At 39.6% G+C, this 24,680-nt stretch overlaps 1 protein-coding gene across 1 annotated transcript in view; it reads right to left on the bottom strand.

The window, feature by feature from the left end:
- Window positions 1-7,888: 7,888 nt before the first annotated feature.
- LOC119562349 overlaps window positions 7,889-24,680 on the bottom strand; it is a 165,726-nt gene continuing 148,934 nt past the window's right edge. The window contains 3 exon segments of the mRNA XM_037875512.1: window positions 7,889-8,819; window positions 8,821-9,303; window positions 9,305-9,366. Coding sequence (XP_037731440.1) covers window positions 7,889-8,819; window positions 8,821-9,303; window positions 9,305-9,366 — 1,476 coding nt within the window.

Here is a 24,680-nt window from a genome sequence, read left to right as displayed (position 1 = left end):
CAGAACAGCTTCACCCCAGTAGCTTTTATCTAATTTAGCACCGCTTACCATACTACGAGCTTTTTCAGTAATCGTTCTGATCATCCTTTCTGATACGCCGTTTAATTGCGGTGTATATGGCACAGTCAAATGGTAACTTATCCCCTTCTGTACACAATATTCACGCATGTCACTGGATAGATATTCCCTTCCATTGTCTATATAGAGATTTACAACTTTAAGGTTGAAATGCGCCTCACTTTTCGCTACAAAATCCTTAAACATTGTAAAAACATCTGATTTATGTTTCATTAAATACGTTACAAAATAATGTGTGTATTGATCCACAAAAATAACATAGTAGTTTTTGTCGTCAATTGAAAAAGGTGTTATTGGCCCGCAAACATCAGAACGGATTACAAATAGGGGTCTACTTATATATTGTTTATTTTTATGTTTTTCAAAACGCAATCTGGCTTGTTTGCCATTTATACATGCTTCACATATCTCATCAACTGGATTAACGTTGTCTAGAAGATTATTGTCACTAAATAAATTATTTCTTTTAATTTCTAGCAATTTCCCTTTACTAATGTGACCTAATCTCTCATGCCATAACCGATATTCATTATTATTATTCTTTTCCGCATTTGATATATAGGCTTTAAATTCAAGAACTGGTGTATTGAACATACCTGAATTCTCAGCAACCACAGATCCATTCTTGAATATTTTTACGGCGTTACTGCCAAACATAACGGTCATACCAGCCTCCTGCAGTCGCTTGACAGAAATTAAATTTTCTGCAACATTTTGGCAATAAAGCACATCCTCAAGCGTGATTTGGTTTCCGTTGTACAGTCTGACGATTCCGCGCTTCGTTGCAAAAATAAATTCGCCATGCTTGGCAACAGCAATTTTTATAGGAGACTCCAGGTCGATGTAATCCACAAAAAGTTTCTCGTCATTTACGAGATGGTCTGTAGCACCAGAATCCAATATAAATTTAACGTTCTCATTGTCACTTTTGGACTTATTTTTATCAAAACGATTTAACATAAACGCGAAGCCGGGTTGGGTTGATGCTATTTGTTTGTTATTTTCTTTATTTTTATCATTGAATTATAAATTGAACGCATAACAATCTTTTTTAATATGCCCTTCTTTGCCACAGTAATGACACTTGATATTAAATTTTCCTTTCCCTTAAATGGCTTCCGCATTCCACTGTTACTATTTTTAAAGGATCTATTTTTATAATTGTTGTTATTGTATACCGCTGCCTTCATAACTTTCCTACTTGTATCACTGCTATCGTTTTTAATTTTTATCTCGTGATCGAGTAATCTGTTCTTAACAAAGGCTAAAGTAAGATTTTCCTCAGCTAGGGTTTCAATCGCAGTTATTACCCCATTATATGACGATGGCAAGGTCAATAGCAAGTGCGACACTTTGTCCATTTCGTCGACTTTCGCCCCTGAGGCTAACAACTCACTCATCAGTTCATCGAAAATATTAAAATGACATAATAGTGCTGTCTCACTCTGCAACTTCAGCGACAGCAATCTTTTCCGAACAGCTAACTGCGACGCGAGACTCTTGCGTTCATAGATGGCGTCCAAATTCTTGAGAATTTGTCGCGCCGTGTTGTCGCATGTCGCAAAGTTTAAGAAAGAGTCACTGAGGTATTCTATCAGAGTGCTTTTTGCACAACGCTCTGCCCTTTTCCAGGAATCGTCAAGTTTTTCAGGAATGTTCTCGTCTATAACTCTTAACACATACAACTCTGCGAATAGGGCTCTGATTCTAAATTTCCATACCGCATATTTTTCCCCGTCAAAAGGCTTAATGTTGCGTTTTGCCTTTTCCATGGTAATTTACACACACACACACTCAGCTATATGAATGTATGTGAGACACAATTTCACAACGTTGCGCAAATCAAAGCAATCTCACAAGCTAACTAAATTTTCACTTATCTAAATATATTAGGCGTAGTCTGGGCCCATAACCTGTTGGGATTCTACGTTTAAATAAGTTCAATCGATGTTATTTAGTTTAAATTATATTATTCTTTATTTAGCACAGCACAACCAACCACAGACTTAGAGATCACGGAAGTAAGAGAAGGATTATCTGCGTGGCTTACACTTTAGTGTTACCAGATATCAATAATGTTATAATGCTGTTTTTGGTATATTCTAAATTGTAATGGGGATATTCTAGTGCATATTCAATAGTTCCTATGGCAGCTATATGATATAGTCTTCCGATTTTGATAAAAATTAATTTGAAACTCAAAACTAATTAAAAAATGTTATTTCCAAGGAAAGGAGGTAATATGTTAAAAAACACCAAAGATATAATTTTTTCAATTTTTTTCCCATTATTCCAATGGGAGCTATAAGATATAGTTGTCCGATCCGGCTGGTTCCGACTTATATACTACCTGCTAAAGATATAAGACTTTTGGGAAAGTTTCAGCCCGATAGCTTTAAAACTGAGAGACTAGTTTGCGTAGAAACGGACGGACAGACGGACAGACGGACATGGCTAGATCGACTCGGCTAGTGATGCTGATCAAGAATATATATACTTTATGGGGTCGGAAACGTATCCTTCACTGCGTTGCAAACTTCTGACTGAAATCATTATACCCTCTGCAAGGGTATTAAAAAGGAAAATACAAGATTCCCAAAATAACACGTGGCGGAAAAAAAATAGTTGTGAAAAATATTAGTTTTTGACGTGAAAACAACAAATGATGCATATAAATAAACAAATTAATGAATTTGTGAAAGAATTTAAAAATCTTATTGAGTGCAAAGTTCCTAGAGATCAAAAATAATAGATGTTTGTCTTAAAACTTATGTTTGTGGTTAAATATCGTTAAAAATTAATATTAATACCAATAAGCCACAGATTTTACTTTTGTGTTCGTAAACAAACATGGCTATTTAAATAAAAGTCTCAATTTTCAGTCCGTGGAAAAGTGTTAGTTTTCCCGCAAATGCATAATAAAAAAATTTTTAATAAATAATACAAAGATATATAAATAACGTGTGGTATATTTTTCTTAATAATTAAAAAAAAAAAAAAAAAAAAATCAAGTGACCGAAAAAAAAAATTTTACAATTTCTTTAGTTTAGTTTAATTATACCCTTGCAGAGCGTATAATGATTTCAGTCAGAAGTTTGCAACGCAGTGAAGGAGACGTTTCCGACCCCATAAAGTATATATATTCTTAATCAGCATCACTAGACGAGTCGATCTAGCCATGTCCGTCTGTCCGTCCGTTTCTACGCAAACTAGTCTCTTAGTTTTAAAGCTATCGGGCTGAAACTTTCCCAAAAGTCTTATATCTTTTGCAGTTAGTAAATAAGTCGGAACCAGCCGGATCGGACAACTATATCTTATAGCTCCCATAGGAATAATCGGAAAAAAAATGTTAAAAAATTATATCTTTGGTGTTTTTTAACTTATTACCTCCTTGGAAATAACATATTTTAATTAGTCGTGAATTTCGAATTAAATTTTATCAAAATCGGAAGACTGTATCATATAGCTGCCATAGGAACGATCGTAAAATTGGTGGGAAAATAATATGAAACAAATTATAGCTTCGGTGTTCCTTAACATATAACCTCCTACGCTTGGAAATAACATTTTTTAATTAGTTCTGAATTTCGAATTTAATTTTATCAAAATCGGAAGACTATATCATATAGCTGCCATAGGAACGATCGTAAAATTGGTGGGAAAATATTATGAAACAAATTATAGCTTCGGTGTTTTTTAACATATAACCTCCTACGCTTGGAAATAACTTTTTTTAATTCATTCTGAATTTCGAATTTAATTTTATCAAAATCGGACGACTATATCTTATAGCTGCCAATTGAACGATCGTAAAATTGGAAATAAAATTAATTAGTTCTGCATTTTGAATTTAATTTTATCGAAATCGGACGACTCTATCATATAGCTGCCATAGGGACGATCGGAAAATTGGTGGGAAAATAATATGAAACAAATTATAGCTTCGGTGTTTTTATTTAACATAAAACCTCTTAAGCTTGGAAAACACATTTATACCCTTGCAGAGGGTATAATGATTTCAGTCAGAAGTTTGCAACGCAGTGAAGGAGACGTTTCCGACCCCATAAAGTATATATATTCTTGATCAGCATGACTAGACGAGTCGATCTAGCCATGTCCGTCTGTCCGTCCGTTTCTACGCAAACTAGTCTCTCAGTTTTAATTTGTCTATCTCATCATCTGTTTTTCCTACTATCTGGAAAGATTCTTTTATTATTCCACTCCACAAAAAGGGTGCGAAGGTTAATGCTCAGAACTATAGAGGAATCTCCAAATTGTCTGCAATTCCTAAAATATTTGAACGCATTATTACCTCTCAGTTGCAACATTTGTGCTCCTCTTTAATATCGCCGTGTCAACATGGTTTTGTTAAGCGAAGATCGACCACCACTAACCTGCTCGAATTGACATCTTTTGTAATAGATGGGTTTAACGAAAAATTGCAGACAGACGTTATATATACAGATTTTAGTAAAGCCTTTGACTCTGTAAACCACTCTCTTCTTTTATTCAAATTAGATCAGCTCGGGTTTCCGAATAATCTGTTAACTTGGATTCAAGTTATTTGAATGGTAGATCTCAGAGGGTTTTATTCAAAAACGCTGTTTCCAAGATGATCAACGTGTCATCTGGAGTGCCTCAGGGCAGTCATTTAGGCCCTTTGCTGTTTACTCTGTTTATAAATGATCTTCCCTCTATAGTAACTCACTCTCGTGTACTAATGTATACTGATGATGTTAAGCTTTGTTTTTCATATAATAATATTGAGTCTGGTTTCTGCTTGCAGTCAGACATTAATAGATTCCAGGAAAGGTGTCAGTACAACCTTTTGAATTTAAACTATCTTAAATGCAACGTTATGACTTTTTATAGGGGTACGCCAACGTTCATAAGTTACTCTCTTCAGAACATGTCCCTGGACCGAATATACTCAGTAAACGATTTAGGTGTTCTCCTAGATCCTAAACTTAAATTTGACTCCCACATAACCTCTACTGTAAATAAAGCTATGAGTGTTCTTGGGTTTATAAAGCGTTGGTCTAAGGAAGTTGATGATCCATACACTACCAAATTATTATTTACCTCCCTTGTCCGTCCTAATTTGGAATACTGTTCTTCCGTTTGGAGTCCTCAGTATCAAGTGCACATTGACCGTATAGAGTCCGTACAGAAACAATTTCTTCTTTTTGCCTTACGTGGTTTGAATTGGGATCAAAACGTCAGGTTGCCTTCTTACTCGAGTAGATTGCTTTTAATTAATTTGCCTAGTCTAGTAAGCCGTAGAACTATGCTTGGTACTATTTTTATGAATAATCTTATCAGAGGCGATATTGATTCTGTAGATTTGGTAAGCCGCCTTACTTTCATCAACTTGCCACGATGTTCATCTAATTTTAGTCAGCATGAGCCTTTTCGCGTTCTTTGTAATAATTATAACAACCTATATCATTAAATTTGTTCCTCAACCTCTATCCCTGTATTAAAAACTAAAATCTTAGCTCATTTGCTTTAGTCTTGTTGATCTATGTTTTGTCCTGTCCTGGTTTGTTCTCGCGAACCGCGAGCCGTATTTGCCCGAAATAAAAATGGGCCCGCGCGTAACAAGCACGTGCTTGGTGTCGTTTGGGCCACTTGTTTGTACTGCTCTTAGTGCATCAACGTTCAACAAATAAAGCTATCGGGCTGAAACTTTCCCAAAAGTCTTATATCTTTTGCAGGTAGTATATAAGTCGGAACCAGCCGGATCGGACAACTATATCTTATAGCTCCCATTGGAATAATCGAAAAAAAAAATTTTAAAAAATTATATCTTTGGTGTTTTTAAGCTTATAACCTCCTAAGCTTGGAAATAAAATTTTTTAATTAGTTTTGAATTTTGAATTAAATTTTATCGAAATCGGACGACTATATCATATAGCTGCCATAGGAACGATCGGAAAATTGGTGGAAAAATAATAGGAAACAAATTATAGATTCGGTGTTTTTCAACATATAACCTCCTACGCTTGGAAATAACATTTTTTAATTAGTTCTGAATTTTGAATTTAATTTTATCAAAATCGGACGACTATATCATATAGCTGCCATAGGAACGATCGGAAAATTGGTAGGAAAATAATATGAAACAAATTATAGCTTCGGTGTTTTTTGACATATTATCTTATACTATTGGGAATATCATTTTTTCTGTTTTAAAGTTTAATAAATATAGCTGCAAGGGTATATAAGCTTCGGCTTGCCGAAGCTAACTTTTTTTCTTGTTTTTAAAAGACTTCTGTGATTTTCTTTAAGTGCCAAAGATAACATTTTCTTTATTATAAATAAAACTTACAAATAACGATTAGTTTCGGTGACTGGTATTTATTCTCGTCTCGATCTTTTTTCAAAACTAATTTTTCTTCTAATACTAGATGCAATCGCTCTGGTGGAGCCCTCGAAGTCTCCCGAAAAGGCGCTGCAGGAGGCAACTCCATCGACCACTCCATCGAATCCAACTGCCATCGACTCCGTTAGGACCGGGAACAACCGAACCAACATTTTAAAATAAAGATCTAAGTAAATAAAAAAAATATAGAAATTTAAAAAAAAACTGTAAATATATTTGCTGCTACGCGATGAAAAGGTGCCTAACATGTGCTTTTTTACTGCTTAAACGAGCGCTCAACGTGTCCTTTTTCTGCTGCTTAAACGAGCGCCCAACGTGTGCTTTTTCTGCTGCTTTAACGAGCGCTCAATGTGTGCTGAATGTGTGTTTTTTTGCTGCTCATAAAAGTGCTCAAAAGCGTGCTCAAAAAAGCGCTCAATGCGTGCTAGCTTTTGAGCACTGATGAACCCTAGGACATGCCTATGTAATTTTTTTTGCACCCATTTTCATACAAATTGTGCGCTCGTTGAGCGCTCAGTGATGAACTTCTTGCAGTGGTTGAGTGCTCAATAAGCGCTGAATGGTACTGCAGGGTACTTATGTTCATAGAAGTCTGCGTTTGTTAATAGCATCCGTTTTACTTAATTATTTCACACATTAGCTTATAAGCTAATAATTATTAGTTTACGTTACGTTACGTTTATGTTTGTGTATATATGTATGTATGTAAAACAGTCATTACAACACATTACCGTTTTCGGTTTGTTAAGAAAAACGTGTTCGAATAAAAATCAAAGATAAACTAACACACTAACACAAATTGTAAAAAAACCATTTTACTTACGCAGTAAATATGGAAGTCCTTTTATTAGGTTGACTTCCTGCAGCAGGTCCTCCAGTTTTTGGTCCTTGTCACTCATTAAACTGCACAGTTCCACCATATACAAAGAAGTGAACTTGCAGTGATATAGACGCCGCTTATTTCGATAACTTTGCGGTAATTTCAAGAGAGGAGTTCGGTCTCTTTCCTCTCACTCTCATTTTTTCAACTTCTTCCCCTCACGTCCCTCGTCATCAACCGCAGAACCGAGATTGATTTTAGTTCGGAATACTGAAATCGACATCCCTTCCGTCATGAAACCGAGAAGAAAAATGTGAGAAGACACCAATCTCGGTTTTTTCCGTTCTCAATTTTTTCGGGTGTAGAACAGTAAATAAATCTCGTGGTCAGTACCAGGGCAAAGGAGTTCAAGAGGATACCACCTAACCAGGCAGGACCTCTTGAACGTAAGAAAGCTTTCCGGATTCTCAAACGGCTGACCACCAACCCGATAAATAAAAATGAAATTTTAAATCCTTGTATAATTTTTATTTTTCATAATAGTGGTAACATTAAATGTTGATTTGTATAAACTAATTGAAAATATGATGTGAAAGCAGCATTGCCTAGACCTCCACGGCCCTTTGGCCTAGCAGGATTATCTTGTCCATATGCTCGCTGCATTTGGCTAGGCATACATTCGTATACTCGCAGAGAAAATACATGAAACTCTCGAGCTGCTCCATCGAGCAGCGGAAACCATAATCTCGGCCAATGTTATCTATGGCCCAGATAATAGAGTGTAGCTTGTGAACGTACTGTAGCGTATTGCGGCAGTGCTCCAAAGTAGTATTCGCCAGATTAGAGGGCTTCGAGTAGGAGCGGATGCGCCGCTCCAAGCTGCACAGTTTGCCTTGCTGCTGTTTCAGGGTCTACACCATCTGCGGCATGGACATCACGGGTGGTGCGGTATCTGCAAGTGGAACTGTGTCGTAGTCGAGGGAAAAAATGTCTGGAGAAAAGGACATCCTTTCGATATTGTTGCCGCAACTGTCGGTCTCGAATTCTGTCCGATCCAAGTCACTAGTCTTGATCGCCTTGTTGACGTGGATGCTTTTGTTGGGCCAGGAGTACTTGCTGCGCCCTTCCAGGCCATTGCTGGCGCCCGTCTGCAGTCCCACCAGCATGCTGTAGCTACTTTCAATGGAATACTTCTGAGCGGTGGGCCAGAACTCTGGCCCGCTACTAAACTCAATGTGGTCCACGCCGAAACGTAACTCAGATTGCTCTCCGCTGAGGAATGCGAAAAACCGTTCATTCTTCTCGCCAGACATTAGTTTTCCGCTGAAGGGCACAGCAAGGTCTCTGCTGGCAAACCAGTAGTGGGAGCAGTCCTTTACACTGAGTGGGCGCTCGGGCAGCGACTGTCGGCCTGTCCTCTCCGAGCTTGCACCTCCGCGGGTGAACTGGTGACCGTCGATTCCAAAAGCCAGATCCCGAGTCTCCCAACTTTTTTGGGTGAATCTCTCGTAAAACAGTTGAAGGCGCTCTGGGCTGGAAGATTTCCAAAGAGACGGTAAAGTCCCCTGATGTGACCCAGAACAATGACTGAGGATGGCTGCCTGGAATCTCATCATGTGTGCTGTTATCCTCGACTGCCTGGGCATTGGCAAGGAAATCGCGGTCACTTTCAGTTAAGGATGGCGAGCTGCAGGTGGCATGAAGGTCCAAGGGGTGACCTTCGCGAATCACCTGCATGGCCAGAGAACTACGTCGAGGACGCTCTTGGGAGAGTATGGGGCTAAACAGTTGCTGTTGCGCTGAACTGTAAGCAAGACGACCTTTTACGGGTGTAGAAAAACAGGAGGGCTTTGAGTCTGAAATGCCTACCGACGATTGGCGCATCGGACTTATGTCCATGGGATCATTAGAGCACGACTCGAAGCCCTAATCTACGAAACTGTCACGCATGGTCTGTTCCAGGGATTGCCTTTGGGTCTGAGCAGGAGACTGATCGCTGTCCGCATTTCGGGAGGGTGATTTTCCGTGGCGAGCTAACGTGGCGCATCAAGGACTTATCCAACGCCCTAGTTCTCCAGGGTAGCTACGAATAAGAGTGGAAGTTGGACACGGCCCGGCTACCGCCAAGCCCCCAACGCGAAGCGTAAATAACTAGCCCCGGACAGTCAGCGGGTATCTGCGCCATAGCAGTACCGACGTCGCGCTTGTGCTGCCGCCTCCGACAAATAGCTCACACTTACCCCCATCCCACACTCTTTGAACCTACCTCCTTCCTACCCACACAACTTATCTCACTCCGGGCTGGACTAAGGTGTCACTCGTACCGTGCCGAGAGTCAATATGGCTGGGAGCCCGAGTTATCAAAAAGCCCAGTCACAAACGGTAAGCTCAGGCAAGTGGCAACCGCCTGTTCTAAGTCAGCATTACCCGGGTACAGCGGATCTTAGCCCGGGTGGACCTGTCCCTTCTCCGCAGCTCGTGGGAATTAACATGAAAAAGTCAATAAGTAAAAACAACACCAAAAAAGAGCCCGACACTCTCAAAAAGTCGGAAGTCTTGGAAGTCGTAACAAAAGACGACAAGAAGAGCCAGATCACGGCTCCGATTACCCTAGTCCCTGTGACGTCCACCCCTGCCAAGGCCAGCGAACAATGCAGCCGGCTAAGCCCAACCCACCACAAGGACAAGCCCAAGCCTCCCACCAGCGTAGGTGTGGCTAACCAGCTACTCCAACCTGAGGGGATCGCCAAAGCCGGTCTCGTGGTCAGTACCAGGGCAAAGGAGTTCAAGAGGATACCACCTAACCAGGCAGGACCTCTTGAACGTAAGAAAGCTTTCCGGATCCTCAAACGGCTGACCACCAACCCGATACGTGAGGATCAGACTTCAAGACTGGATTACCTAAAAATCCAAGAGGACATAGCCTAGGCAAAGGCGGTAATCCCAGACTTCGACATCGCTATGACTACCAGCAACAGCAACAAGCGAGAGAGGTCGATGGAGACAGCTCAACCAGCGAGCAAGAAGGCCAGAGAAACCAACCGCGGAACATGGTCGAAATCCATTGCTGAGGTAGTAAAGGATCGAAGGATCAGTGGAGTCATCGACCAGAGCGATGAAGGCGGTAGGATCCCAAGGAACCCATGGAGTCTGGTTAGACGGGCCCTTGCGTCAGTGGCCTTGAAAGTGCTGGACGAAAACCAACTGAACCAGGCCTGCTTGGAACCCCTCGCAGCCCAACAAAACGGGGTGAACTACGGGTTCGATAAGGTGCAACTGCGCATCTACGACACAGATAAGCTAGCGACAGACAACCTGGCTGCCTGTGCGTCGTACGAGCCCCCGAGCGACGACGAAATGGAGCACGAGGAGGCCACCCTTACAGACTACGTGTCAACCGACTCGGAGCTGACAGAGAGCCAGAAGCAGCTGTGCACCTAGGACATAACCCGACCAGGGCGCACTGTTCTCCAGGACATAGCGGAGGAAGCGGAGGGTACCCAGCCCAACCACGGTCCTAAAGATGGTGCAGTTCCTGCAGATTAACCTGCACCACAGCAAGGCAGCATCCTCACCTGCCTGGCAACAGGCAACATAGACGTAGTCCTCATTCAAGAGCCATGGATTGTTGGTAACAACATCTGTGGCTTATCAACCCCCCTATACAAGCTATTTTACACCAAGGATAAGGGTAAAACCAGAACCTGCATTCTTACAAAGACATACTTTAACACATTTCCTATTCCACAGTTTAACGAAGGCGACCTCACCACGGTCAGACTGGAGCTAAACGAACACACTCATCACACCATAGCATCATTCTATCTGGCTCACGACTACGAAGGGCCACTACCAAACACCACTACACAACAACTCATACATACACACGCATCTAAGGAACTCATCCTGGGTGGGGACGCTAACTCACACTAAAGACAATGGGGAAGTACAAACACAAACGAAAGGGGTGAGTTACTCAACGACTATCTCCTCCAATCAAATCTATTCATCTGCAACAAAGGTAATGACCCAACTTTCATCACTAGAAATAGGAGGGAAGTCCTAGACATTTCACTAATATCTGATCCCCTACTTAACCAGCTAGAAGCGTGGAAGGTGGGGATCGATCACTCATTCTCAGACCACCGATACATAGAATTTACAATAACTCTAGACTGTCCTCCCGTCGACAACATTACTAATCTAAGATTATTCAACTGGGGATATTACAAAAATCTCCTCAACAGGATCCTTAGATAACCTAGTTAACACTTTTACTGATATCTGCGGTGAGGCCTTAAAAAGGGCTTGCCCAAGCAGAACAGTCAAAGCAAAGCACAAACCCCCAAGGTGGAACGCAACCCTGGCGAACCTTAAAAGAGAGTGTAGAACTTACTTTAATATAGCTAAATATAACAATGGCGAATCTTCCTGGAATTTATACCATACAACACTAAGCCTATACAAAAAGGAAATTAGAATATCAAAACGAAGAGCTTGGGCTAATTTCTGCAGTAGCATAGAATCTACTGCGGAAGCATCCAGACTCAGAAGAATTTTAGCAAAATCTCTAGCAACCATTGGATATCCAAAATTCAATGCTGACAGCTGGACGGAAAACAGTCAGGAAACCCTTGAACTACTGTTAGACACCCACTTTCCTAAAAACACCCATGTAATGGAGGACCTCTATATAGAGGAGAACTTAGACGACCAGAGGATAGACAACATATCGAACCCTGGCCGCATTCAGTGGGCTGTCAACTCTTTTAAGCCCTTCAAGTCCCCCAACCCAGATGGGTTCTTCCCGGCCCAGCTACAACGAACCCTAGATATTTCCCTACCCTGGCTGACAGCCATCTTCCACGGCTGCCTTGCTCTAAACCATATTCCAACAAGGTGGCTGGACGTTAAGGTTATTTTTATACCGAAACCCGCAAGCCAGCCAACCCATAGGACTTCCGCCCGATTAGTCTCTCTTCCTTCTTGTTGAAAACCCTGGGAAGGCTAATTGACACCCATATCAGGCTAACCATCAACCAAAGCCTACTCTCTGACGCACAGCATGCGTATCGTAAGGGTAGATCAACAGATACCGCCCTCCACTCTCTAGTGTGCAGCATAGAGAGACGTTTCCGCAATGAGGAATACTCTCTGACAGCGTTTCTAGACATAGAAGGCGCCTTTAACAACGTCACCCCGAATGTCAGCAGAGGAACCCCATAAGGGGGCGTACTTTTACCTCTTCTATGGGTTTTAGTGGTCAACAAACTACTATCACTTTTAGAAGAGGCGGGCACTAAGGTGGTAGCCTACGCGGATGACGTGGTTATCCTAGTGCAGAGTAAATTCCCGCAAACTCTTTGCAATCTAATAGCGACCGCCCTATCCATCATCTCTAGATGGACGGCTGTCTATGGACTGGGAGTTAACCCAGAAAAGACCGAACTAGTTTTTTAACAAGGAAGTATAAGGTACCAAATCTAATTCTCCCTAAACTACACCAAACGCGCCTAACCTTTAGCAACCAAGCAAAGTACCTAGGTGTCATCCTTGACAAAAAGCTCCCCTAAACAGATAACATCCTAGATCGCACACGCAAAGCGGCCATAGCCCTCTTCGCTTGTAAAAAAGCCATAGGGAGGAAGTGGGGTTTCTCCCCCATGATAGTTCACTGGCTATGCACTGCAATAGTCAGGCCCATTCTCCTCTACGGAAACATCGTTTGGTGGCCTTCCCTAGAAAAGAACTGCAGCCTCCGGATCCTTCACAAGATCCAAGGAAGCGCAGAGCTCTGCATCAGTAGGGCGCTACGCACCACCGCTACTGAAGCACTAAACACAATTCTCGACCTCCAACCCCTGGACCTACTTGCCAAAAGCTGGGCATCTGCAACAGCGCTGAGGCTCCGCGAAGCAACGGCATGGACAACAGACTCTACGGGTCACTCCAATAGCCTATTAAAACATACATCCTTACCACGTAGTACGGACTACGTTCAACCCATAGTCAACTTCGAAAGAAGATACATGATCTTCATACCCACCCGTACAGACTGGGACAACCTCCCACACCAATTCGAAAACGCCGTCAACATATGCACAGACGGCTCCAAGCTTAACTCCCAAACAGGTGGGGGAGTCTTTTCCCCCGAACTAGACATAAAAGTCTCATTCCGCCTACCAGACCACTGTAGTGATTTCCAAGCGGAAGTCATGGCAATTCAGGGAGCCGTGACCCACCTGGACACGTCAGTACATCATGACAGATATCTTCATCTTCTCGGATAGTCAAGCAGCCCTCAGGGCCCTCGACTCCTACACAACGAACTCAAAAAGAATCTCTGAATGCCGCAAATCTCTTAACGAGATGGCCACTCATCTGAGAATCAACCTCATCTGGGTGCCTGGACACCGTAATATTGAGGGCAACTGCATAGCAGACGAGCTAGCAAGACAGGGGACAACCGCCGACATCCTTCGTGATAAGGTCACGGTGGGTATGCCCATGGCTACCTGCAAGCTCCATCTCAGGCAGAGACTGTTCACACTTTCCAGTAACCGTTGGAACTCAATCTCAACATGCCACAATTTTAGACTCACATGGCCAAATTATAACTCGAAAAGAACAAAAACTCTCCTACAATGTAGTAGGGAAGACATCTCCACTGTTCTAAATGCCCTCACGGGCCACTGTCTAATAGGGACTCACGCGGACAGGCTGGGAATCAGTAACCACGACTTCTGCCGCAGCTGCAAACAGATAGACGAAGAGGAGAGCATCGAACACCTCCTATGCGTCTGCCCAGCGCATAACCTAAACCGCTTTCAAACACTAGGTTGCTACACACTTCCGAACCTGGCGGCCATTCAGGGCGTAAGCATCCAAAAACTCTTATGTTTCTTGAGAAGAACAGAATACTTCGCGAAAGCAGATAACCCATGAGCTAGGGAAAAGGATCTGATCAGAGATCATGTGGTATCACAAGGGGCCCAATGTGGCCTAGGTGAGGGGATTAGTATCTAATCTCCAACCACTCCTACCTAACCTAACCTAACCATACCCGTTACTCGTAGAGTAAAAGGGTATACTAGATTCATCGGAAAGTATGTATCAGGCAGATGGAAGCGTTTCCGACCCCATAAAGTATATAGTGACGTATCTGCACTGCGATTTCTCAACGGCCACCAGTTCAAAGAACGAAACCGTTCACAAATAAACAGAATCGCCAATTTCGGCTTTGATTAAAAACGATACAGAAGCTTGAGGTCCCGCAATGCAAACAAACAAAGAAAATTGATTAAGTCCGAACGTCAACAATGACGTACAGTGGTCGGCATATGTATTTTGACAAAATAAAAGTTAAGTATACTCATAACTTGAATTTACTTCTTGTAAACTATAGGCATCAATGGAAAGGTAATTTCAATGCCGTTTGAATGATACAATACATTTCTTTACCCATTCAGTACTTATTGAAAAGGACGAATTTGTGTAAATCAACTTTGAAATTTTTAAAAAAAACTTTTTTCCTCGTCTTGAAAACTTAAACTTTTTGATGCAAAAAGTTTCTTCAAACAAAAATAATAGTAACTGCAAAAAGAATTTTTCAAATATCATTTTGCTTATATTTTTTATGATTTTTTGAAGGTGACAATGTCGGAAAAAATTTGTATGAAAAAGACAAAAATATGGCTCAAATGCCTGTTTTTAAGCATTTTCAAAAATTCATAAAAAATATAAGAAAAATGATTTTTGAAAAATTCTTTTTGCAGTTACTATTGTTTTTGTTTGAAGAAACTTTTTGCATCAAAAAGTTTAAGTTTTCAAGACGAGGAAAAAAGTTTTTTTTAAAAATTTCAAAGTTGATTTACACAAATTCGTCCTTTTCAATAAGTACTGAATGGGTAAAGAAATGTATTGTATCATTCAAACGGCATTGAAATTACCTTTCCATTGATGCCTATAGTTTACAAGAAGTAAATTCAAGTTATGAGTATACTTAACTTTTATTTTGTCAAAATACATATGCCGACCAGTGTAATTCCATAAACGTGAAAATCCAATAAGATTGCAAAATCTAATAAGACCGAATTATGTAAACATAAACAAAGAAGTGGCGATCACATCATTCACATGCGATTCCGTCACCTAATGCACTAACAGTAAATTCTAAGACGCAAACCGAGGTTTCATGCTAACCAATTCTGTAACATACAGTTAGTCTTTTTCTAACGTTCTAATAAAGAATAAGCAACAAATATAAAAAATCGCCTGATTTTTTATTCGGGGGAAGAACGAGTCATGTAAATGGCGCAGTCGTCGGCAGGATCTCTTTATAAAATATCCTTGCGAAAAAACAAAGTCGTGAGCTTACTGATCAATTAAAAGGATATTTTTAAACTACAGGATATCCAGATTCTACTAGCTCGGAAGTGCAACTAAGAGATCCTCAAAAGAACCTAAGTGCAAATTAAAGGCACTGAAAAAATAATAATAAATTAAATTTCAATCGACGATAAATCCAATTCGGTCAGTAATAAAGTTCAGTGGAATTTAAATTAGCAAGAAGCGATATTTCAACAGTACTTAAACTGAAACAAGCGGCTCAGCAAGAAGGGCTATACGAAGAAAATGAAAATTTAAAACATTATAACATCAATGTTAATAAAATTCAAAAACAACAACAAACAAATTATACACACAACCCCTACCCTTACACTAATTTGTACAACACCCAACAATTTAATCATGGCCCAGCTCTTTCAATTCAACCACACCCCAATCAAACCCAAAGAATGGTTCCACAAAATCATAAGTTCCAATCGAATAACAGAAATAATACTTTTGACCAAAATAGGAAAAGTTACCAAGAGTTTCGAAAAAATTTAATTCAGGGACAGCAAAATAATACAATGAATCAAAGCCAACAGTCAAGTGGACGATCGCGCTCAGAACCCAACCAATCACAAAAGAGAGTCAGATAAAGTAATAGTGGACAATCAAGAACGCAAGTAGACGAAAATTATCAACAAAATAAAGTTTACAAAGAAGATGTTTATGATAAAAAAGAAAATTTTCCAATGCAAGCCTCGGACCAATTACATACATAGAAATAACTATAAATAATCCAAATTATCGTTGCCTCGTCGATACCGGCTCAACAATTAACTTAATGAAAAAGAATTTTCTTAACGGGAGCATACATAAAGATCCGACAATTATACGCACTATGACAGGTTATTATGAACTAAATGAATTTGTAAAAGTTGCGCGTAATAGTTTATTTACTCAAAAACAAATATTTTATATTCACGACTTTTCTTCCAATTATGACATATTACTAGAGGCAAACCAGGCAAATATTGATTATTTAAATAATCGCACTAGTGGGCGCATTTTTTTACACAAAAACATTAGTTTGAAAAATCCAACACAAATATATGATTTTGAGGCATTGCTAAAATCTAAAAATTATACTGATGAAATAAATTATGCTGTTCAAAATGAATTAGCAGAAGGAAAAAATTATCGTTTAGAACACTTTAAGTGTTTATTAAACTTAATTAACCAATATGAATGTATTCATTATCGCGATGGTGAAAATTTGACCTTTACGAATGTTGTTATGCATGAAATAAAAACTCATCATGAAAATCCAATTTATAAAAAACCGTATGGGTATCCTTTTTCATTTGAAAAAGAAGTTGAGTCTCAAATACAGGATATGTTAAAGCAAGGAATTATTAGGCACAGCCTACAGCCTTATTGCAGTCCATTGTGGATAGTACCAAAAAAGAAAGATGCTTCAGGTAAACAAAAATTTAGTCTTGTAGTAGACTATAGGGGTTTAAATGAGATCACTATTAGTGATTAATTTGCCATTACCAATATTGACGAAATACTAAGAAAACTAGGACGGTGTCAATATTTTACCATCATTGATTTGGCTAAAGGTTTCCACCAGATCGAAATAGACCGAAATTCCATAAACAAAACAGCGTTTTCCACAAAGTACGGACACTACGAGTACACACGAATGCTATTTGGATTAAAAAAAGCACCTGCAACTTTTCAGCGATGTATGAACAATGTCCTTCGTGAAATAGTAAACAAGCATTTCCTTGTATACTTGGACGATATAATTGTTTTCTCTACGTGTCTTGATGAACACCTTACTTCATTAAAAATTGTTTTTGAAAAACTTAAAAACGCTAATCTAAAATTACAACTAGACAAATGTGAATTTTTGAAAAAAGAAACAGAAAAACAGAAAATCCAGAAAATGTTAAGGCAATCAATAAATTTCCAATTCTCAAAACTCAAAAAGAAATAAAATCGTTTCTTGGTCTTTGCGGTTATTACAGAAAATTCATAACAAACTTCGCATACATTTCAAAACCTTTAACTAAATGCTTAATAGCTGGTTCTAAAGTGACATTCAAAGATGATACATTTATTGCAGCATTCAATAAATTAAAACAACTTACCATAAACGATCCCATACTGATTTGTCCAGATTTTGAAAAAAGGTTTCAATTAACTACTGATGCTAGCAATTTTGCATTAGGAGGAGTTCTTTCTCAGGATAACAAACCAATCAGTTACATTAGTAGGACTCTAAATGCACATGAAGAAAACTATAGTACAATTGAAAAAGAATTATTAGCTATAGTATGGGCAACAAAAACCTTAAGACCCTATTTATTCGGAAGAAGATTTGAGATATTTAGTGACCATAAGCCGTCAGTCTGGCTAAACAATATCAAAGAACCTAATTTGAAACTGCAAAGATGGAAGAAAAGGTTAGGCGAAATAAAATATTTACAAGGAAGGCAAAATCACGTAGCCGATGCATTGTCAAGAATCAAAATTAACGAAGTATACTATGGCAGTAACAAAGCAACAGCTCATAGCGCTGAAAAAGATAATGGAAATTTAATAACAATTACTGAAAAACCAATCAATCATTTTGCAAGACAGGTAGAAATGATTCGAAGCAATACAGAAGGAGAAGAAAGTGAAAATTATTTTAAGAAAGTCATGAATTAAACATCGAAAAAGCTAAGCAAATATTAAAAAAACACTTTTGTACCAAGTCAAGTGCACTTTACATCGAACACGATTCTGATTTTGAAATCATTCAACAAGCTTTTAAACAGGTCATGAACTCTACTACAAAAATTGTAAGAGCACTAATTAAATTACAGGACAAAAACTTACGCTGAACTTAAAGAAATTATTGTTAGCAAACACGAAAAACTATTGCACCCAGGAATTGAAAAAATGGTAAGGCTCTTCAAAGAAACCTATTATTATCCCAACTACCAGAATTTAATTCAGAATTTAATTAATGAGTGTAATGTTTGTAACCAAGCAAAAACCCAACATAGAAAAACATAGCTTTTATTAAAAAGAACTCCAAAAACAGAATTTTGTAGGGAATTGTAGGGATCAAATATCAAAATTACCTAACTTGTATTGATTTATACTCAAAATTTGGAACCGCGATTGAATTAAGCGTAAAGGACTGGATGGAAGTTAAAAGAGGACTTTTTCGAATATTTAATTCAATTGGAAAACCCAGAACCTTGAAAATAGATAGGGATAGTGCTTTCATGAGTATAGCGCTTGAAAATTGGCTGGACACAGAAAACGTAAATATTCAGATAACAACAAGTAAAAATGGAGTATCAGATGTAGAAAGATTACACACAACAATTAACGAAAAAATACGTGTGACCGAGACCAGCGACAATACGGAAAATAAACTTATGAAAATGGAAGTAATACTGTAAACGTACAATCATAAAATAAAACACAATGCAACAGGTAGAGCACCAGATGATATTTTTATACCCGTTACTCGTAGAGTAAAAGGGTATACTAGATTCGTCGGAAAGTTTGTAACAGGCAGAAGGAAGCGTTTCCTACCCCATAAGTATATATATTCTTGATAAGGATCACTAGCCGAGTCGATCTAGCCATGTCCGTCTGTGTGTCTGTCTGTCTGTCCGGATGAACGCTGAGATCTCTGAAACTATAAGAGCTAGGCTATTGAGATTTGGCATTTAGATTCCTAAGCTTCTTACGCAGCGCAAGTTTATTTCAACAGCGTGCCACGCCCACTTTTACGCCCACAAACCGCCCAAGACTGTGGCTTAACTGAAAGGAATTGTTCCCATCAATACCCATCGATTGACCCAAAAAAAGTTTGCCACGCCCACTTTAACGCCCACAAACGTATGAACGTGAATATCTCGGAAACTATCAAAGATAAAGAATTGGGATCTCAGATTTAGATTCCGTAGCCTTGTACGCAGCGCAAGTTTGTAACGCGAATATGCCACGCCCACTCTAACGCCCAAGCCTGTGGCGCCCACAATTTATATGCTAGATTAAAAATTTTAACTGAAATGTATTGGTCTCGTCAATACCTATCGATTGATCCAAAAAAAATGTTGCCACGCCCACTCTAACGCCCATAACGTTTAAGTCTGTCTACCGCCGGTAGGTGGCGCATTTTAATCTCGCTTTGCTGCTTGCATATCTCCATTTCCCTTTGGTCCCTTTAGCTGAGTAACGGGTATATGATAGTCGAGGTACTCGAAGAAGGAAGAACGCGTATAAGTGACGTATACGCAAATACCCTGGATACCAAACCCAACATACAACCTGTATATCCCGAGATACCCATTATTCCAATTGTCAATAACATAAGTCCAGAGCCTACTATCGCAGTTATTCAAATCAATCCGACATAAACATTTAACACCTCAGACACAAATCTTTCCCACGCCTTCAGCTAAAGGGACCGAAGGGAAATGGAGATATGCAAGCAGCAAAGCGAGATTGAAATGCGCCACCTACCGGCGGTAGACAGATTTAAGCGTTATGGGCGTTAGAGTGGGTGTGGCAAATTTTTTTTTGAATCAATTGATAGGTATTGACGAGACCAATACATTTCAGTTAAAATTTTTTATATCTAGCATGAAAATTTTGGGCGCCACAGGCTTGGGCGGTTTGTGGGCGTTAGAATGGGCGTTGCATATTTTCGTAACAAACTTGCGCTGCGTACAAGGCTACGGAATCTAAATCTGTGATCCCAATTCTTTATCTTTGATAGTTTCCAAGATATCCGCGTTCATATTTACGATTTTTAGAAGTATGTGGGCGGTTAGTGGGCATTTAAGTGGGCGTGGCAAACTTTTTTTGGTTCAATCGATAGGTATTGATGAGAACAATACATTTCAGTTAAAATTTTTATTCTACCATCAAAACTGTAGGAGCCACAGTTTTGGGCGGTTTGTGGGCGTAAGAGTGGGCGTGGCACTCTACTGAAACAAACTTGCGCTGCGTAAGAAGCTCAGGAATCTGCACGCCAAATCTCAATAGCCTAGCTTTTATAGTTTCCGAGATCTCAGCGTTCATCCGGACGGACAGACAGACGGACAGACGGACATGGCTAGATCGACTCGGCTAGTGATCCTGATTAAGAATATAAATTAATTATTTGAAACGAGTTTGGTTTCGCGCGGCGATGACCGTCACGATTTATTTCCAAAATTCAACTAACTCATAAGTACACAAATTCTTAAAATGTAAGCTAGCCCTATGCTCTGAAACTGCTGACCCGGCGACTCGTGCATTGGGTTGGGCAACCGCTGCTTCCGTCGCAGTGCATTGCCCGCTGATTGTGCTGACCGTAGCACCGTCGTTGTGCAATGTCCGCAGGTGACGCTGGCCTTGCATTATTCCCGTCTGGTTATGCGGAATTAGCCTGGGAACTTTCTTGTTGCTGGGCGACCGTGTTAACTCCTCCCTCACTTAGATGAAGGACGTCCTCGGACTTTTTGAAACCGTCAATAATAACTTGAAGGTCATGCTGGCGACGGACCCGCTGGCGTCTCTGATAGAGCTTGGAAATAGTAAAGCATATGGCCAAAAAGGCGATCGCGGCCAATCCAGATACTATCGGCTTTTTTACCAGTCCCTTTTCCATTTCACCAATGTATCGTTTTCCATATTTAATTTTTGCAAGTATGGTAAGCTCAATAATTCTTGGTGACCCGTAATGTTAATGACCGTTGATGCGGCTGGGGCTGGGTATTTCTTTACGTAGCTCTTTAGGTTGCGGTATATGGTGTTGTTTACTTTTGCTTCTTCGTCGAATGTAACGAGAAATGTTTCAGTTACCAGTTGTCCGTTGATCGTAGCTGTTCCGTCGTTGAGAATAATAACGCCGTCATCGATGATTGTTAGCGGCTCGAGGTGGCTCGTGCGAGTCGAACAGTGTGCGTTGCCCCCTGAGTGGAGTTGTTGTGCGCATGTTGTGTAGGGCATTTCTCTGCAGAATGTTGTTGTAAGGGCAGCGGTGCAGTTTCCAATCGGCATAATTTTGTTACCGCAGTCAGCTATAGTATCGCCTTCAGCAAAATTAAGAATAGTGCCGTTGTGCTCAACGGGGTGCAAGATTATTTTTTTACATGCTATGTATGGTTTGGGGTATTTTAATATAAAGTGTAAAAAATTATTATCTAGTAGAACTTTTATTTGAGCGACTTCCATTAGGTCAGTAATAGTAATATTTGTAGAATGTTCATTGATTAAATTTTGTAAATCGTTTGAGTCTAAAATTGCGGGGTTAATTATTCCAATTTACGCAAGTGTAACTGACAGCATCAAGGCTTCGAGTTCGGAAATAATTATTCTATTTCTTGATAGCAAATTTTCATATAAATTTTCTGTATTTATCTGTTTTGTTTTTGCATTTTTTACCAAAATGTTTACTGCGTTTGTTATGCTGTTTATTTGTTCTTCGGTCTTTGTGTTAATATTTATTTGCCTGTTTTCTGATTCTATGAGTTCCTTCTGTGTAAATTTTATGTTCTCGAAGTCATCGAAATCTGGAGTACCGGCTACAATTTTTAATGCAGTACCTAATAAATTAATGCTTCTTGCGTGTCTATGATGAATATTTACTGTACCTATGAGAGTCCTAATGTGTCGTAAATCTGAATCTAATATTTGTCTCATATGTGACTGAGGGAAATGGTTTCTCATTTCTTCTGTTTCCTTTACTAATTCCGAGAACAGGGTTAGGTTACTTGAGTGCTTAAGGTATTGGAAGTCTTTCCAAATAGTTACATCCCCGTCCATGATTGGTATGTAATTTGAAGTCGTGTAGTCGGTCATTTTTGCTGTTATGGATACGGCGAGAAGTACTATTGTCCAAAACCTAGTGTGTTGGAGAAAAAAAGGAAAATAAGATTTATTTAATTTACCTCAAGTTATCCTTATGGACCACCCTCCCTTTTATTAAGACTGTGGTCCCCAAGTCTGCTTCTATAATTTCTTCAGAATACAAATTTGAGAGTTTGTTCCCCAATCTCTTGTTTGATTTTACAAGGACCCTGTCTCCTACCTGAAAATGTCTGTCTTGTCTTGTTTTATTTAATCTTTCTAATTGAATATTTTGTGCATTTAAAACTTTATCCCTGATTTCTGTGTTAAGCTCTATGGTCGACGAGTGTATTACGTCGATGGGTCGTTTATTTGTTACTGAGTGAATGGTTTTATTAAATTCTATAGTCGCGAGAAGTATTAGTTCAACCGTGTCTTTAATTCCTCTTTCGATTTTTAAGCACCGTGCAATTTCTGCCAGTGTACTGTGAAATCTTTCCACTTGTCCGTTTGACGTACTATGATGTGGCGGAGCATTAACAATTTGTATGGTAAACTGGTTACTAAGAAGGGTCTTAATTGTTTCGGATTTAATAGAAGGCTCATTGTCGCAATATATTGTTTTTGTTCGTCAATAGAAATTAATAAGCTGTAAAATCGCGGTTTGTACGTCTGCAATGGTTCTGGAAGCGATTGGTTGGAGAATTGAAAATTTTTATAAGTTGTCTACACAAGTAAGAAAGTATTTTTTATCTGTAGAAAATATGTCAATATGTAATAATTCGCCAGTATATGAGGGGATCGGTGTTTCTCCGAGAATCTGTTTCTGAGGGTGTCGATCATATTTTGCCTTTTGGCAGGTTTTACAATTAACGACGACCTCATTTGCCATATGAGTCATTTTGGGGAAAAAATAGTCTTGCATAATCTGCTTCACGTTTTCCTGAGCGGCTCTATGAGCCCTGTTATGTTCTGACACCGTAATTTCTTTTTGTTCATTTTTGTCTAAGATGTCAGTCACCATGCGGTTCGTGTAACGGAATATGGTTGTCGGGAATGTTTCTACTAATTTATGCTGAATAAATGCCAGTACTGGAAGTTCGCATAAAATTGCATTGACTACGTCTGTCTTGACCACATCGCATACTCTCTGTATAAGTGTTTCTCTATCCGAGAAATACAAGAGATGTCGAGTCTTTTCACCGAACATAATGACCGTTCTAACTGAAGCAGTTCCGCTTTCCTCTATTATTATTTGGTTCCGAAAACAGTTGACCGGCTTGTCTGTTTTTTCGATAGTGTAGGTGAGTGATAACTCGCTATGTATTGTGGCAATATCTGACTGCGCATCCTCTTCCAGTGAGTGGATGTGCTGTCAGGACAGCGCGTCAGCGACGTAATTCTCTTTTCCTGGCTTGTAAAAAATTTGGGCGTTATGCTCGTCAATAAAAGCTTTCCACCGCTTAATTTTGGCGTTTGGACTGCGATCCGAGACGGCAAAAGTGAGTGGTTGATGGTCAGTAAAAATGTTCAAATTTTTCACGCCATATAGGTAGTTCCTGAGGCTTATTAGGGCCCATACAATTGCTAGTAACTCCCTTTCATTCGTTGCATAGTTTAGTTCCCTGTCTTTTAAAGTTCGTGATATCATGGTTATGGGTTTTCCGTCCTGTGATAGGACTGCTCCCAAACCGAAAGACCAAGCATCTGTCGTTAAGTCAAACCCTCTTTTGTAATTTGGGTATAATAACATTACATTTTCAGATGCGAGAACATTCTTAAGCTTCTCGAAGCCTGGCGCTGATTCTCATCAAAGTTAATTGGTATTTTCTTTGATTGTCCAGCACCCACTTTGCCGTTATCACCTTTTAGGATGTCACTTATAGGTTTTGCAATAGACGCGAAGTCTTAAATAAAACACCTATAGTAACTTTCTAGTCCAAGGAATGATCTGACATTGAATAGTGTGGTTGCTCGTAGTTACGAATTGCATCTACTTTGTTTGGGCATGTTCTTATACCTCCTCGTGAAACTACGAAACCTAAATACTCTCACGCGCAACCCTCATATTGGCTTCATATAGCTTGTCCAAGACCCATGCTATGTGTTTCACATGTTCATGCATATTTTCTGAAAAAATAATTACGTCATCGACGTAGACATAGCAAGATTTCCCTATTTGTTCTCTGAGCACATCGTCGATGGCTCTCTGAA

This window comes from Drosophila subpulchrella, unplaced genomic scaffold, assembly GCF_014743375.2.
Source record: "Drosophila subpulchrella strain 33 F10 #4 breed RU33 unplaced genomic scaffold, RU_Dsub_v1.1 Primary Assembly Seq425, whole genome shotgun sequence".
In the NCBI taxonomy this organism is placed as follows: domain Eukaryota; kingdom Metazoa; phylum Arthropoda; class Insecta; order Diptera; family Drosophilidae; genus Drosophila; species Drosophila subpulchrella.
The sequence above is the reverse complement of the archived record's forward strand: the minus strand, read 5'-3'. Positions and strand labels throughout refer to the sequence as shown.